Source organism: Lepidothrix coronata, unplaced genomic scaffold, assembly GCF_001604755.1.
Source record: "Lepidothrix coronata isolate B3197 unplaced genomic scaffold, Lepidothrix_coronata-1.0 Scaffold75, whole genome shotgun sequence".
In the NCBI taxonomy this organism is placed as follows: domain Eukaryota; kingdom Metazoa; phylum Chordata; class Aves; order Passeriformes; family Pipridae; genus Lepidothrix; species Lepidothrix coronata.
Genome location: NW_016690255.1, coordinates 6,312,336 through 6,328,201, shown reverse-complemented (window position 1 = coordinate 6,328,201; position 15,866 = coordinate 6,312,336). Strand labels below are relative to the sequence as shown.

Here is a 15,866-nt window from a genome sequence, read left to right as displayed (position 1 = left end):
CGCTGCCTCTCACCGGGCCGCGCGAAGCCGTCAGTCAGTCGGTGGGTCGGTCAGTCGGTCGGTCCAGCGCAAGCCGCTCCCGCCGCCTTCTCGCCTTTCCCGCCGGGCTCTTGAGGGGGCACACCGGGAGCGGCCATGAAGATCTGGAGCTCGGAGCATGTGTTCGGGTGAGGGGGCCGGGAGGGAGGGATGGGGGAGGGGCGCGGCGAGACCCCAGGCCGGGCCACGCGGCGTAATCGGGCCCCGCCGGGGTGACGGCGGAAACGGGGAATGCCGCGGGCGCGGCCGCAGGAGGAGGAGGATGAGGGGAGGCCGCGGGCAGGCCCCGCCGTGCCGGTCCTGCATCGCCTCGGGCTCTTTCTTGAGCGGCCAGCCCCCGCGCCAGGGCTTCCACCACCTCGGGAATAGCATTCCAACGGGGCAGAGTTGTAGAGCCGGCCCGGCAGCGTGATGGCTTGATAGAGGGATGGGTGTTCGAGGAAAAATAACTTTCACACTATAGAAAAAATGATCTCAAACTCCTGACGTAGTCGATGATGTATTCCAAAAGGTATGGACAGGGCGGCTGTGTACCTTACCTGCCGGGAACTCCCGCTGAGGTGCCGAGCAGCCAGTTCCCTCAGTAAGTTTCCTTCTCATTAGTGCTTTTCTGCATTGGACATGGTCCTGTCCATCCAGTTCCACCCTTGTGCAACGAGGGAACAACCCGGAAAATTATCAACAGGTGTGTGACAGGCTGTGTCGGGGAGCAGACGTGGAGGATGCAGTGCCGGTGCAGCTCTTGGAATGCCACCACCACCGCCGATTCGACTGCTACAGGGTCTTAAAATAAATTTTGGAAGCCTGAATAGCACCGGGGGTGACAGTTCTTAAAATATTTACAGAATATCCCAGATGTGTCGCTTTAAACTTATTTAATTACGTCAACAAAATTCGTAGCAGTGATGTAGTTGTTTGGGGCTCAACTTCATCATCGGTCTGGTGTAAGTGAACTGTAGCTTCTGACATGAAATGTCAGGCAGAGGGAAGTAAAGGCTGCTAGTGCACGGCACAGCTTCTGAGTTTGAGATGAGTATCTGTCGCCTAGGGAACACAAAAGCTATTTTTGTCATTTTCTTGTCAAGATCTGTATTAGAACACCCCCATCTTATGGCATAAGGTGTGGAGGTGTAGGTAGTTCAGTTGAATGGTTAATAAAATATTGTTGAGCCTTATCACATCTCTGACTCAATCCCTCAGGGACACTTGACAGAAATTTGACATTTTCAGTTTGTGTATCTTCTGTTAAAGGAGATGAATAGTCTCTGAAGATAACAAGGAACAATCCTCCTCCTTCTGCTGTAGGAATGGAGGGCTCTTATTTTTCCTGCCTGCACTAATAAAGCTTTCCAATGCTTTTCTTATTGAAAAAAGAACTTATTTTTCCAAGTTTCTGTTTGTTCTTGCAGTGCTGTACTGTTGGTGCCCTTCTGTGCCAGTCTATTTTAAGACTAAAAGTAGTGTTGTCAAAAATAAAATCCATTTAGGGCCCTAAGTGCAAGTCTTAAGTACAAGTTGGCACCCCTAATCTTTCTTAAGTTAGATACCAATTGTTGAATTTTTAAACATACCTTTAAAGGCTATAAACTTATCATTGCAGATCAGTCAGTTATTCTGAATATAGAAATAACTACTTAGGGATGGAATTTCTGTAGTGGATCAAGTCCATGATTTCTGTAGCCTCCTCTGTTTCAGAAAAAAAAAGAATGATGTGGACAGCCCAGCCTTGAATAGCAGGGCTGCTGTGATCCCAGGGGTTTGAGATTATCAAAACTCGTTTCATAAAAACAGTTCTGTACTGAGAAGAGTATCCATAAGTGTAATTCATGCTAACAAACTGCTGGAAGCAGTAGTACAGGTACAGACATAAGGCTGTGAGCTGATGTGGTTTCTAAAAATCTGTTTCTTTATTTTGAACTTCTCGATAATTTTTTTTGTTGTTGTTGAATTCAATTTCACGCTGCCTTTTTTGCTATAGGAAGCTAAGGGTTTCCACTTCAGTTTATTTGGTGTGCTTAGAATTATAGAGGAATTTATGGAGGTCATCTAGTCCAGCCCTCTTCTCAAAGCAAGACAAATTGAAGTGTGAGGTCAGGTTGTTTTCCTGGTTAAGTTCTGGAATGAATTGAGATTTCAGCAATCTCTGTGGGCAGCTGCCCGGTCAGTGAGGGGTTTCTGCCCACCTAATTGGAATGTCACTTTCAGCAATTAGCATCTGTTGCCTCTTGCCCTCATTTCTGTTAGTTTTTGGTTAATAATTCTTTGCTTCACTCTAGAAAGAAGAATTAATTTTTTTTTTCTGTTTGTGTGTCAATACTTTTCTTATTGCCCTTCCAAGCATAACTGTATTCTGACTTCTGGAAGCTAGAAAGTTGTACAGCATGTGCCATATTACACAAACTAGATCCTGATTTAGTATTGTTTGAATACTTGTGATTGAATACAAAATAGTTACAAACATTCTCTCCCCTTCTTTTTACAGACATCCCTGGGATACAGTGATCAAAGCTGCTATGAGGAAGTACCCCAATCCAATGAATCCATGTGTGGTAGGAGTAGATGTCCTTGACAGAAGCCTTGATAACCAGGGGAGGTTGCACAGTCACCGTCTTCTCAGCACAGAGTGGGGATTGCCGAGTATTGTAAAAGCCGTATGTTTTCATAGTCTTCATGCTTTAATCAAGGGTGTGGTACACTTTTATGTCATTGTCTGAATTGGAGCTGAATTCAGAGTAAAAGCTTAATCCCTAGGAAATGTCATCCACAAGTGTCACACAGGCTACAAGTAGCATTCTTGGTGATGAGAATACTTTGTAAACTTTATTATGCCCATAATGTATGTCTGTATGTCTGTAAATGCCTCCCGGGCTGGTCTGTGCCATGCTGTAGGACTGATACAATCTACCAGGGTGAAGTCTTGCCACAGGTCACGGTTGTCTGGTATCTATGAATTACTCTGGATTTATTTGGGGTCACTGAGAACATGGCCTTTATGAGTTTCAAGGTTCAGTTTGTTTGTTTAATTTTGGTACTTAACTTTTTTTTTTTTTTACCTTCAGATTTTAGGAACAAGTAGAACTCTGACTTACATTGAGGAACATTCTGTGGTAGATCCAGTGGAAAAAAAGATGGAGCTTTGCTCAACTAATGTGAGTGGTGGCTTAAAAAGTTTCTGGTAATTAGTTCTGGAAGTTAGATGTTTTGCTCTTAACATTTAGATTAGAAATGTGTTTGCATCTTTCATCAGAAGGTAATAATTTCCATATCTTAGTTAGTGTCTTAGATGACTCTTTTTTTTCTCTCTTTCTTCTCACAAATAGGAAATTTAAATACTTCAGAATCAAACATTTGTGATTCTGTTTTTAATGCAAAATTATTTCTTGGAATGCGTGTAAAATATTTTGACTTTTAGATCAATGGGTTGTTATACATTACACTGCCATTACAACAAAAGTTTCAATGTGAAATGCCTTTTTTTCATAAAATGTAAATGAAGTATTAGGCTATATTTTGGTATCCTCGGAACTCGTAACTATCAGATTTAAAATGGGGTTGTCTGTAGGAGAGCCTTGTCTCTGTACAAGAGGCATTCACTTTCATGGGTATTAATTTTCTGTATAGTCCAAGTAGTGGTATGGTGGTCTTGGTCTTGAAGAGCCTCTCTAAACCACTTGCCATAAGTCAGACTTGAGACTCAGAGAAAGCTGCTTGTGTTTTGTAGAGATGTGAACAGGAACTTTGATGTAATTAGATCGAGGATAGGAGAAGGTGCATCACCCTATATAGGTCTTTTTATTGACTGTGTTCTGAGTTCTGTATTCTGCTTACACTGCTGAAACTAAACTGAGTGCACTATAGTAGTGCTGCTGGTAACAGAAAAATGAAAGGTGGGAAGTGAGGATTTCAGCTCTTGTTTTCTTTTTAAGATTACTCTCACAAACTTGGTATCTGTTGATGAGAGACTGGTTTACACGCCTCATCCTGAAAACCCTGAGAAGTAAGTAAGGATATTTGTGTGCATCTTTGTGGATAGGAGACATTATGTTAGTCCAGTTCAGTTTAGGTATTAACCTTTCTTTATTCTGTTACAGAACTGTGCTAACTCAAGAAGCAATTATTACTGTTAAAGGCATTAGCTTGAGCAGTTATCTGGAAAGCTTAATGGCGAACACAATATCTTCTAATGCCAGAAAGGTACATCTTTATTCTGTTCTCTCCCTCTCTCCACCCACTCCATTGCTCTTTTTGTTGAAATAGTAATTGTCAATTGTGTGTGTTGAATGCGGTATTTAAATTATCTAAATTTTATGCACAGCATTTCAACTGGTTTTTGTAGGACCTCAGTAAGTAGAATATAATTTCCCACAGTATGAAAAGGTGTCACTACTGAATCTTTGTTTTTTGACTAGAATTGCACAGCAGAACAAACAAGCTTCTGTGTGTATGCTACAATTGCATATAGAATACACATTTTATTAGTTGGGTTTTGGTTTTTTTCTGCAGTACCTTTTTAAACACTAACCTCCTATTTCCAGGAATTAGTGCTAGTAAAGAATGTAACTTCACTTTCAGCCTTTATAATCTGGATTTATCAGTTAATGCCAGCATATTTTTTGTGCTGCTTTGTCAGTTCTAGTTACTATCCGTTACTGAGCTGTCTCCTTGACTTTGGCTGAAAGTAATGAAGTGTAAGCAGAAGCATATTCTTTGAAGAGGTGAGACTGTGCTGGCTCTCCTAGGTAACGCTAGACTGACTCCTCTGTCTTGTGCTTGCACAGGCAGAGCTATGGGAATGCTTGGGCACTTTGTCCTGTAGTTGTTTGGGGAAAAAATGGAGTTGCTGGAACAGCATAGGCCTTGCTGCCTAACAGCAGGATGAGTGCACCTGGAATTTGAGTTTGTGCTCTGCATTGCTGGAGAAGCTCAGCACAATGGGAATCTGGCCCAGGTAACTCCTGCTATGCTGGAGAGCCTGTGCTTTGGCCAGCCCTTTGTCCTTGTGAAAGACTTTGCTTGACCAAGACAATGTAAGGCAACTTGATAGGAGGCATGAAACAACTAGATCAGAGAGGAGAAAGCCTCCTTTCCCACCCTTCTTGTGTGCTTCTCCTGAAGTGAGAAGAAAACATGTTAAAACCAGGGGGTGGGGAAGGAATGATGAGTCATTTCTAGACACTGAAGATTACCTTTACCTAGCTGAGTGCTCTGTACTGGAATGTATTTCAATTAAATCACAGTTCTGTCCTGATCTGGTCTCCATTTAAAAGTCTATGGAGGGCACAGCTCCAGCTAGCTGGCACGTCCACATAACTAGGCACACTTAAAAACAGTCTGAATTCCTCTCGTGGCATCTGTTGAACTTGGATAAAGAGTGTAAATTTTTCTTGGTATCTGTTCAGGTATTGCCTGTGCGAAAGCTCAGTTTCTTTTAAAGATTGTTCTGTTCTGCCATTTTCAAGGAACACGCTGGCTCACAAGCTTCTTGCAAACCAGAAAGACTTTGTTGTCCTGCGTGTTTTACTGAAAAGTCTCTACAGATTTTTAACTTAGCAGGAACTTGTACTTGCTGTTACCAGCCCTTTCTTTGCTAGCCAGTAACCTACTGTGCCACTACGAGCTCTTCTTGCATGCTGTGCTGTGCCTCTGTGCTCTTAGCACTCCTCTTAAACTTCATGAAAGTTGCTGAAAAATGTTTTGTTTTTCTGAAGAAATTGGAATTATTGAGAGTTTGCTCTGAGGTGGAGGTGGCAGATGACACGTTATTATTTTTAATGATTACGGAAAAATCATTTGCCATATGTTGTAAATCTTTTTTGTGTTACTCCAGGGGTGGGATGCTATTGAGTGGATAATTCAAAATTCTGAAAGCGCTCTAAGCTAACAGTTCTCCACACCTACAGTTTGTACTAACTAGTGGTAATGCCAGCATTCTTCTTGGTACAGCATTTCAGCTTCCTAGCAAATATGTGCATGGATTGTTGGCACGTGGATTTCATAAGTTAACCTGCATGTATGTTTTACACACATTGCATACAGGAATGGCAGACATTCATTACACTGCAGTTGTAGAGGGTGAGAGTAGGTCCAATCCAGACTGGATCCGTGAACCTGTGCTTATGCCACTGGACAACCAACTTGCTGCAGCCATGTCTTGTGCCACACAGTCTTGCTTATGGTTTGAAAGTGGAATGATGACGACTGCAGGCAACCGGGGATGTGAAGGAATCCGTCCACAAAGTGTTTGATCTGGTCCTAGTTTCTGTGATTTCAGCATGTAAATAAATCTGGTACCCAAAGAAATTAATAAATTGGTTAGTGAGTGGAATTGGCATTATGAAACAGAACTGCGTTCTTAGGTTATAAAACTGATTTCTTGAAACAGGTTGCCTAACAGGGGTAATCTTTTGCATAGCAGAATTGTATTTGCTTTTCTTATGCCTGAGGAATATTGTTGCCCTTCTGAGGAAATCTGTACAAAGCTTGAAGCTGTCAGGGTGCCAGACTGTTCCTACTCTTCACTGGTCTTGTAGTTATACTCATTTCGGTGGTGACATGTCCCTGCAGTGATGTGCCTATGAACAAATCTGACTTCAGAGTTGAGAGAACTGAGTGTACTTGCCTCTTGTGATACCTCTGTGCAAATTGTTTTCCTTCTACTAGTCAGTGTAGCTTGTCCTTGTCATTCCTGTATTGGCTTGTGCTTCAACTAATAAGATTTCTTAAAAAAAAAAAAATCCATTATGCTGCTTCTCCTAGTTAAGAAAGTAGGGCTTTCCACAGTGCTTACTTTGAGATCTGTGTACACCATGAGTGTTTGCTTTTAAGTTCTCATTCCACTAAGCTGTTTTTCTGGAAAACATCAGCTAAAAAGGCTCAGCATTTATCAGTCACTTAAGCTCTACCAACAAATCTTCATATGCAGCGCTTGTTCTGCCAGACACTTCATGCTGCTGACATATGCAATAATGACTAATACAATATGCATGCCTGGTTATGAATGTGCTTGCTTAATGACTTACTAGAGAACTTGTACAATATGAAATTTTATAGACCAGTCCTCTGTCAGATTTTTTCTGATAACTGGATGATTTTATAATACTTGGAGGCTTTGCATCTGGTTGAGATTTCTAACTTCATTTCCTATGCAGAATATTCCTGAAATCTTCCTTGCCAATATCACGAGTTTATTCTTAGCTGCAAAATATAGCATACAGTATATGTGAGTCTAAGGACATACACAGACCTACGTAGTCTCAAAAACTGAAGGAAATATCTTGGTGCTACAGTTGAATGTTGTGGATTTTTAAAAATCATTTAACCTTATCAAGAGAGATATCAAATAAAACACAGTGACGTGATTGTTTCATAGTCGGGGCCAGAAAAGAATCTCAGCCTTTTTCTACTGCACATTTTCTGTGGCAGGGATGTTTGACTTCCTGACAAAGTCTTCTTTGTGCAATTAGACAAATATAACATCTAAGCTGTTGCTGTCTCACTCAGTTCTCTGTGCCTGTGCCACCTCAGAGAGGACATTTAAACCTGACTTTTAGATGTCCAAATGCCAGCTTACTGAAAGATGATTCCTCTTCTCTCCCCAACTCGCCCCCCCCCCTTCCCGATTTTTCCTTAGGAGCACTCCTCTCAGCTAATTCACGGCTAGTTAGGACTTGTTGCTATGCAGTAGCCTGCCTGTCTGGGCGGTTTTATGCCTGCCTTGCTGGTGTTCCCAGGTCTTGCACAGCGTGTGGAGAAGGTGGAAGTTATCACCTGCCGAAGAACAGTTGCTTTCGTGCTCAAATGGAAAGAACTCAGAACTTACATCATCCCCTTCTAGGGTCTTTTTCAGCAACCCGTGTTTCAGTCAGACAATTTAAATTATGGTTTCTTCAATATTATTAGTAAATAAAGGTGCATGTTGAACTCAGTTAACTTAAACATACCAGTTCTTGAGGTAATTTGGGGTGGAGCTGAATCTCCCTTTATGAGCTTTGACTGAGAGCTGAGCACTTTATTCTGATACCTGCATGACTTTTCTCAGTCTAAGGACTGGCTGCCAGTGCAGATGTAACAATTAGTGTTTATTCTCATTTATGTGGAAAACCCGAAGAGAAACAGGTCAGCTCTTCACCAAGCTTAGTTAGGGCTTGAGATAAATATGCTCTTATTCCTAGTAAAACTTTATTTCTTTTAAGAGGTTACACCTTGCAGCCTTGATCTGGGCTTCTGATATTATTCCAGAGTAATGTTTCTAGCCTGAAAAAAAATCCTTCAAGAGTATATGTGTGTTTTTCTGACACTTTTTTTTTCTTAGGTTTTCAAAGCTGCTTATGCAGATTCTTGTTTGTGCTTAGTGGTTCATAAAAGACAACAGCAGGTTCTGGAGACTATGAGGTTTCTGTGCACTTTATCACCTGTAATGGATGCAACAAAATGAGTGCATCACAGTGTGGAACAAAACTGTGTGTGGAGAAGGATATTCCCCTCCTTTCTATCAATCTCTGCAGAGGGCCTGAATACTGAGACTCGCTCTCGTGAAGATTTAGGACTTTTGGGGCTCAAACCTTTATCTGCAGAACTCTAGACTTGGCCAGAGCCATGTGGCTCCCTCCCCCTTGCTGCTCTCGACTGTTCATACTTATTATTCTTAGTAGAGTAATAGAGGTGAATGTCTCTTGACCTCTCTTGAAGTGAAAAGAGGCCAAGTGGTTTCCTGATCTGATCCCATCTGCTTGCTTTGGCAAAAGCTGCTATTCTGATTGCAGAGCTCTGAAATCTTGCACTTCTGTTTAGTTAAAGTACTTCTTATTTTCTTGGCTTCATTGTGCAGCTGGCCGCGTTTTGTGGTCATCGGGATGCAGCTGCTGTAGGGTCTTCTTAAGGTAAAAGGTTTTTGAGAGGCTCACTGTGCTGGGTTCTCCAGCTCTTACTAAAGCACTGGCTGTCAGTTCATAGCTTTGGGGCACTCCCATTCTGAGGACTGAACAGAGAAAGATCAGACCTTGATATAAAATGTGCAACTGTAGTCTCTCAGTGCGGTTTAGGTGCTGAAATGTTGCTGTGCATGAATATAGAATTTAGTGTGAGTTCACTTCTGAACTCTTGACAGATATCAGATCACTTAGTTGCTACTTCAGAGAGACTTGGAAGACTTTCTTTGTCCTGGATCTTCTCAAAAACAGTCCACATAACTTGGTTAATGAATCTGAAAACAACACCTAGATTTTGCCGTAAATCTACCAGTATTCTTTCAGTGGTGGGAGCAGCAAACAGTAAAAACAGAGATCCTCTTAGGTAAGGAAACTTAACTGCTGATTTAGGCTTTTTGCCTAGATGTACTACTGGGAGCTCACAGTAGTGAGCTTCTGTCTTAGGGATTAAACAAATGCCTTTTCAGTGAAGTTTCCATGAGAAGATGGTAAGAAATTATCGATATAATCTGTACCAAATTATGCAGGGCACGAAATTAATTTTAAAACAAGTCCCGTGTCTGACAGAGGAAAAACTATATAAACATGAGCAGTGATGGTGTATCTGTTGTGATCCTGAATTCCAGTATTTTTTCTGGCAGGGTCGGGATGCCCTGGAGTGGGTGATCAGCAAACTGAACACAGAACTGGAGGAGCTGAAGTCAACACGCGAGGGCATGAAACCAGCCATGGCAGCAGCCTCAACGGAAAAATAAAACCAAATGTTTGGTTTCACCAAGTAAAACCACGTAACTGACAGAAAAGTCTTATTCTGCAGACTGCTCCCTTCCAAGGCTGATCTGAAGAGGTTTTGTATATTTATAAGAATATTGGATCAGTGGACAAGTAACCTCATCTGTCATCTCCACAGCAGCTCTTGTTGCCTACTGAAGATTAAATTGACCTCCTGCAGATGCTCTTTTCATTTAAACCATTTATTTTTAACACTGGAAACAAAACTTTAAGCACATTTAAGACAGCCTAAATGTGCCTTTTTAAACAAAGATAGAGAGTATGTTATATTTGCACGATCTCAGTTTGTCTTACTCAAACTTGAAAAGAATGCATGTGTGGTATTAAGGGTTTTCCATGTGAATTTTTGTTCTGTGAAGGGCTGATAGGTCCTAGAGCACTGAAGTTTGTCTGGTTTATAATGTGATAGTGTCTTATGACCAGTTAAAGGGAACTACGTGAGTCAGAACATGATACTGTAGCATTAGATACTTATCTAGAGGATCATCCCGAAAGGCTACAATTTGTATGGAACTAACACTTATGCTGTTTAAATGTGCTGCCAGAATGTGGCACCAGATACTTTACCTCTTATGTTTGTATCCAAACAAAGATAAAGTTTCTATTGATGTTAATAACCTAAAATAGTTTTTTTGGTAGGGAAAAAGTTATAATTTATTTTCTTATTTATTAACTTGTTCTAGTTCCTCCCCTCCTTTTGAGGACATGAGTAGTAATTCCTGGAAGGTGCTGGAAAATACTTATTTATCTCTAAGAAGAGTACTTGTAGGCTACTTGAATGAAGAGACCTTGCTGTTCCACTGGTCCTTGCTCTTTACATCATGTCTTAACTGAGGGAGAAACTGATGCAATAACCAGAAGAGTTGAAATGAGAAATGAGCAGGAAATTTGAAATCCAAATGGTATAAACGGGAACTTTTCATTCCCTGAATGGAAAAAACAAGTACAAGAAAACCAAATGAACTCTCCTTCTTTGAGTGCATTCCGTAACTGAATTTTTTCAACACTTTTCCACATTGGTACAAAATGGTTTTAGAATCATTTTAAATGCTTCTCATTATCTGGAAGAATACTCCAGTAATTGCAGAAACTGTTTCCTATAAAACATGCATAAATACATATTGGTAACGGTCCTAGCCTTGTCTGATGTTTACAAAATTGTCATGTTTGATCCAGATGTAGTATATATTTCTTAGACAACCCTCTTAGGGCATTTTAACTTATTTTTTGGTATGCACACAAAGTGAAATAAATGTTGCAAGGATGTTTACTCGTTCAAGTGGTAAGCATGTGCTTAGGAAGCTGTTCAAGAGCATGAGTAACTTCTAAAAAACTAGAAGAGTAAAATGTTGGTCACCGTTTTGATCTGGTAACCTTAAAGTGTCTGTAGCTTAAGGGAATTTTCAGCATTCGTATTCTGGTTCATTTGAACTTTAATTTGGGTGTAACTAAATTACATATCCTAATGAATAAGCCTACTTTAAAAGAGATGTATATTTGTTGAAAGCAATTAAATGGATAGCTGATATTTACATTGCTATTTTCATGTGGACCTAAAGCCCCTCTTATTTTGTAACAGAAACTTGGAGCTTAAAGGCTAATAGCAGCCCGTTTCTGGAAGATACACTGAATAGCTTTGGTGCAGGTCAGTTGTTGTCCCCTTCTCAGAGAAGTTATGCCACTTCCTGGATAAGGAACACAGAAGATGTTTTAGCTCCTGGTGGCATTCTGCTAGGAAGGGGAGTGCAGCCATGGCAGAGCTCTGCAAAAAAAAAGAAAAGGAAAAGTTGAGTAAGTGTGTGTGCCCTTGGAAACCTGCACTGCACCATTTCTGTCCATGCCTCCTGGAGGTGATGAAAACATGACTGTCAGCAGGGCTAGGAAGGTGTTTGGAGAGGTTCATGTATTGCTTTGGTTTGGAAGAAGAGTTGCCTAGAGCTGCTTTTTGCATCAGAAGTGAAATATTTGCTTGGTATTGTCTTAAGGCTGACTGACTTGTGTTTAGCACCTTCCAGCACTAGCTGGCTTCCCAGAAAAGTCACCATAGGCTCTCTCTGGGTCTGAATTTCTCTGCCACACCATAGGGTCAATACCAGTTACACATCAGTTTTCTGGATTACTTTTTTGGTTTTGGGCTGCTTTCACTCCATGTTTTGTCCCATTTAGGAGCTGTATCCCTAGACACTCGGTTTTCCAATCTGTCTGCTGCTCCACTTGCCAGGAATCAGCACCTTTCCTACTTGTGCTCAGTCCTCTTCTGCTTTTCCCTTGGCTAAATGGTAGTGGGGAAGCTTTGGGTAGGAAAAAAGACTAATTTTTTCTGGAGGCCAGTTGTGTCATCCAGCTGCCTCTCTCCACCACCAGACAGTGCTGCTGCCTCTTACCTTGTCTTAAGGGTAGGTGACACTTATGGATCTGTGGGATTATTGTTCTTCCTGTGGTTGCTCATTGTGTACAAGGGACATTGCCAGGCTGTACAAGGGACCTTGCAGCAGTGGTCACACTGGGACCAGGTGGGCTCCAGTGTTTAGCAGATCAAGTGGTTCTTAATTTTCGATAAGATTTCCTGGACAGTTTCACCCTTCTGCTCTCTGTCCATCTGATTTGCATATGAGGCTCCAATCCTTCTTCTCCCTTGACCATGTGACTCTTCTCCATGAGATCTAGTGGGATCTGTAGCTGTGTATGCTGTGCTTAACACTCTTTTTGCAGCACTTCAATTCCCACTCAAGTTCTGTTATAGTCCAAGTTGACCCTTGAGGCAAAAAAACCACCCTGCCTTTGGAATTGTTTATCTTTGTGGTTCCTTAGAGAAACTCCTTCAGCTTTTCTTTCTACACTGGAAATGGCTAAAAAAATATATCTGAAGTCAGTTTTTTGTCATGTGCATTGACTGAGGTGTCTGTCAAAGGTGGAAAGCTGCATGTGAGGCGAAGAGCTAGGCTGCTTGTGGGGAGCAGGGGTTGTGGCTTTTGGGATTGATGCAGGAGGAAAAGGGCACGCAGGAGGAAAAAAATGTATCAAGCAGAAATGGTGTGAAGTCAACACTCATTAACTTGGAAGGATCTTGAGGTGCTGAGGACCAAGCAGAAAGCTCAGTGCTTATAACCATGCTGATTAATAGTTATAAGTACCACTTCGAATAAGAATTCTGCACTTGGGGAGTTGAAAGTAGAATTAAAGCTCAGCTTTGTGAGTTGGGAGAGGGAGGTTGTTTGCTGTGGTTCAAGGTGAGGCTGGCAGTTCAGTGTTTCTCGGCCACTGGGTTGCAGTTCAAGGGAAAAGGGAGTATAGAGGGTTGTGATGCAGGGGGTGGTTTAAGAATTTAGTGGTGGCATATCGGGTCTTCAAACTGGTTGGAAATGTGGCTGCTCCCCCTGCCCAGTACCTGTAGCTGTGTCGCACGTGCCTGCTGTGGAAGCAAGAAGCTGGGGAGAGCTGGTTCCTGAGGCAGCGGTGGTAAATGGGGCATGTTAGCTCTTGGCTCTGAAGGGTTTTAAGATGTTGAAGATACCAAACTCAAGGTAAACTCTGGTTTCTGGTTGATGGTTTTCATGCTAGTGTAGACAGGCTTGTGTGTACAACAAAAGGCACTAACTTAAAACAGTGTAGTCAAATGGTCTGGTGTGTAATTTATTGATTTTGTGTAAACTATCCTTTTAATCTTTTCCCTGATTTGCCCTTGTGCCAGTGGGAATCTTCCATGCTCCTCCATGCGTCTTACTTCTTTTCCCCCATCAGGTCAGCAGGCATGATGGGGGAAGGGTCATATTTGCTGAGACAACAGGCAATCCCAGTGAAACTTGTGTATTCTTGAAGGACTTGCCTAACTTAAGCAAAGGCACTGATCTGCAGCGGGGGGGCGTGTCAGGAATTGTAGTATAGCACATACTGGGCATTGATGTATCTGACAACCTAATTAAGTAGCGCCGAGTATGGCCAGTGACGTTCCTTGATGTGACACTTTTCATTCAAATCTTCAGGTGGAGCAGTGGGTAGGTAACACCCTTCCTACTGCACCTTCCTAGATTGTGAGCCGTGAAGGGCAGGGCTGTGAAGTGTCTATGTACGCTATGGTGCTATCTGAAGTAAATGACATGCACAGTTTAAAAAAACACTTCTGGGTGTAACTATTTTAATATAAAATTGGTTGTTGCTTTTCAGAAAAGGCTGCAGAAAAAGCGTTTGTGTTAGTCCGTGCTGGGTGAGCAGCAGGACCCAGTACCAGGCTCCCTGAAGCTTGCTATAAGCCACACATCACAAAAGCTCTGCAGGGGTCCTCTGGTTGTGGACTGGTAACTCCATCTGGGACTGGCAGCTGCTTAATTTTGCATTAAAGCAGCAAAGAGTCATCTAAAACTATTAGCCTTGATTTGCAAATAAGACTATATTTATCTAATAAACCATCTTCTTACCCCACTGACACTACTCGCCACCTGTCAGGATCATGCAGGTTATAGGCTAAGCCTTTTAATTGCAGCTTCATGAAGCAGGTCATGCGTTCACTATGGATTCGTCCAATGAAAAGGCATTTTTATAAAGCACAAGTCCTGTCTTTTTAATTTTTCCACAGCTGAGGTGATTGAGGTATGATTCTCACTTAAATGGAAGGCACCTGCAAGTAAAATGATCAGAAAGGGTCCTAATCTGAGGTCCTGCTGGTGCAATACCTTCCCTTTTACTTCACTATAATTTTGTCTCTGACCTAGTTAAGATCTGCAGCAGCTGAGGTTCAGGGCTCTACCTGGCCAAACAAATGTGGAACATGCCCTTGCCCGCTGTGCTCTGTAAGAAATGATGCTCGTCAACTTTACAGTTGACTCAAGAAAGTGAGAGTAATGCAGTAATATCCAAGAGCTTTTTATTAGTAATGCATAAACATGAAATTGCATTTCAGTACCACATAACATGAAAACAAGAAGACAATTCTGTTGCCTTTCTCTGTTAGAGCTGATGCCCCTGATGTACCTGAAGCCACACAGACAGTACATGCACAGTGACAGCACAGAAGCAGGAGAAGTTCAAAGGGGAAGGGTTTGTGCTTTGTTCATGTCCAAAAAGTGCATCTCCTGTTTGGGTTTTCCTTTATTAAAGAAGGGCTTTGGGGAGGGGGAACCAGCTTTAACAGAATAAAGCTCAAATACACTACTCGCTATCTTTGTTTTGCTTTCTGATTCACAGGTAATGTAACCACCACCCCCTTCAATAGAAACATGCTCATCTTAAATGTCTAAGCTGAAGCTGGGCCTTGGCTGCCTCTCTAGAGACCTGTGTCAGCTTAACTGGTGCTCATTTCCACTGAACTGTGGAAGCCAGCCTCCTGCAGAAGTTGCGTCAACTCATGCCCATGTCCTTTAATTCTAGATTTAGCAGCCTCTGAAATCCAGTTTAACAATCCCACATTGCAATGTCTGGCCTACAGCCTGTCCTGCAAAAGCCAAAGCATTGCTCCTTCCCACTGTTAAGCACTGATGTGACTGGTTAGAGAAATGCAGGGAGGACCTGAAGCTTTGTGGAAACGTTACAGCATGGGAGGCATGAAGATTATGGTTTTTTTTTCATACTGGATGCACTTTTTGTTTTAACTGAATGTCAATAATGAAACAGGTCTTTTTCAGCTGTGAGCTGGCAGTAGTAGCCTGGCACCTTGAAGTCTATCTGCTTACAAATGTGTTTTTTAATTAACTATAGTAAGGTCTATTCCAAAGGGTCTGTTCCAAAGGGCTTTCTCTAGAAATATTCTACAGAAACCATCTCAACAACCGGTTGTTACTTCAGGACAGAATACCTGTGTATCTGACACTCAGTTCAGCCAGGCACTGCCGCTGCAAAACAGCCCAACCAGAGAAGAAACTGGAAAGTTACTGAATTCTAGTTTAGTGCAAATAAACAAACTAAGCTACTGCTGTGTAAAATTGGCCGTGTCTACTTGATACCTGTTTAGCTCCATCTCCTGATAATGCCCCATGACATTTGCTGAGTGCAGATCTACCATGGTCAAATTGGCCGTGTCTACTTGATACCTGTTTAGCTCCATCTCCTGATAATGCCCCATGACATTTGCTGAGTGCAGATCTACCATGGTCAAATTCATTCACAAGTCTTTGC

The 15,866-nt window shown here is 41.9% G+C and overlaps 1 protein-coding gene across 2 annotated transcripts; it reads left to right on the top strand.

Annotated features, from left to right (window-relative positions):
* On the top strand, positions 1-14,909 carry PRELID3A (PRELI domain containing 3A). Of its 2 annotated transcripts, none has more exons than XM_017819466.1 (6): positions 1-167; positions 2,522-2,690; positions 3,099-3,188; positions 3,966-4,036; positions 4,131-4,233; positions 5,867-5,935. In XM_017819466.1, the coding sequence occupies exons 1-6, from the start codon at positions 136-138 to the stop codon at positions 5,918-5,920; spliced, it is 519 nt and encodes a 172-aa protein (XP_017674955.1). In that variant the 5' UTR covers positions 1-135; the 3' UTR covers positions 5,921-5,935. The 2 variants fall into 2 exon arrangements, with proteins under 2 accessions (XP_017674955.1, XP_017674954.1); XM_017819465.1 differs by lacking the exon at positions 5,867-5,935 and adding an exon at positions 9,608-14,909 and having other exon boundaries at positions 9-167.
* The last annotated feature ends 957 nt before the right edge of the window (positions 14,910-15,866 follow it).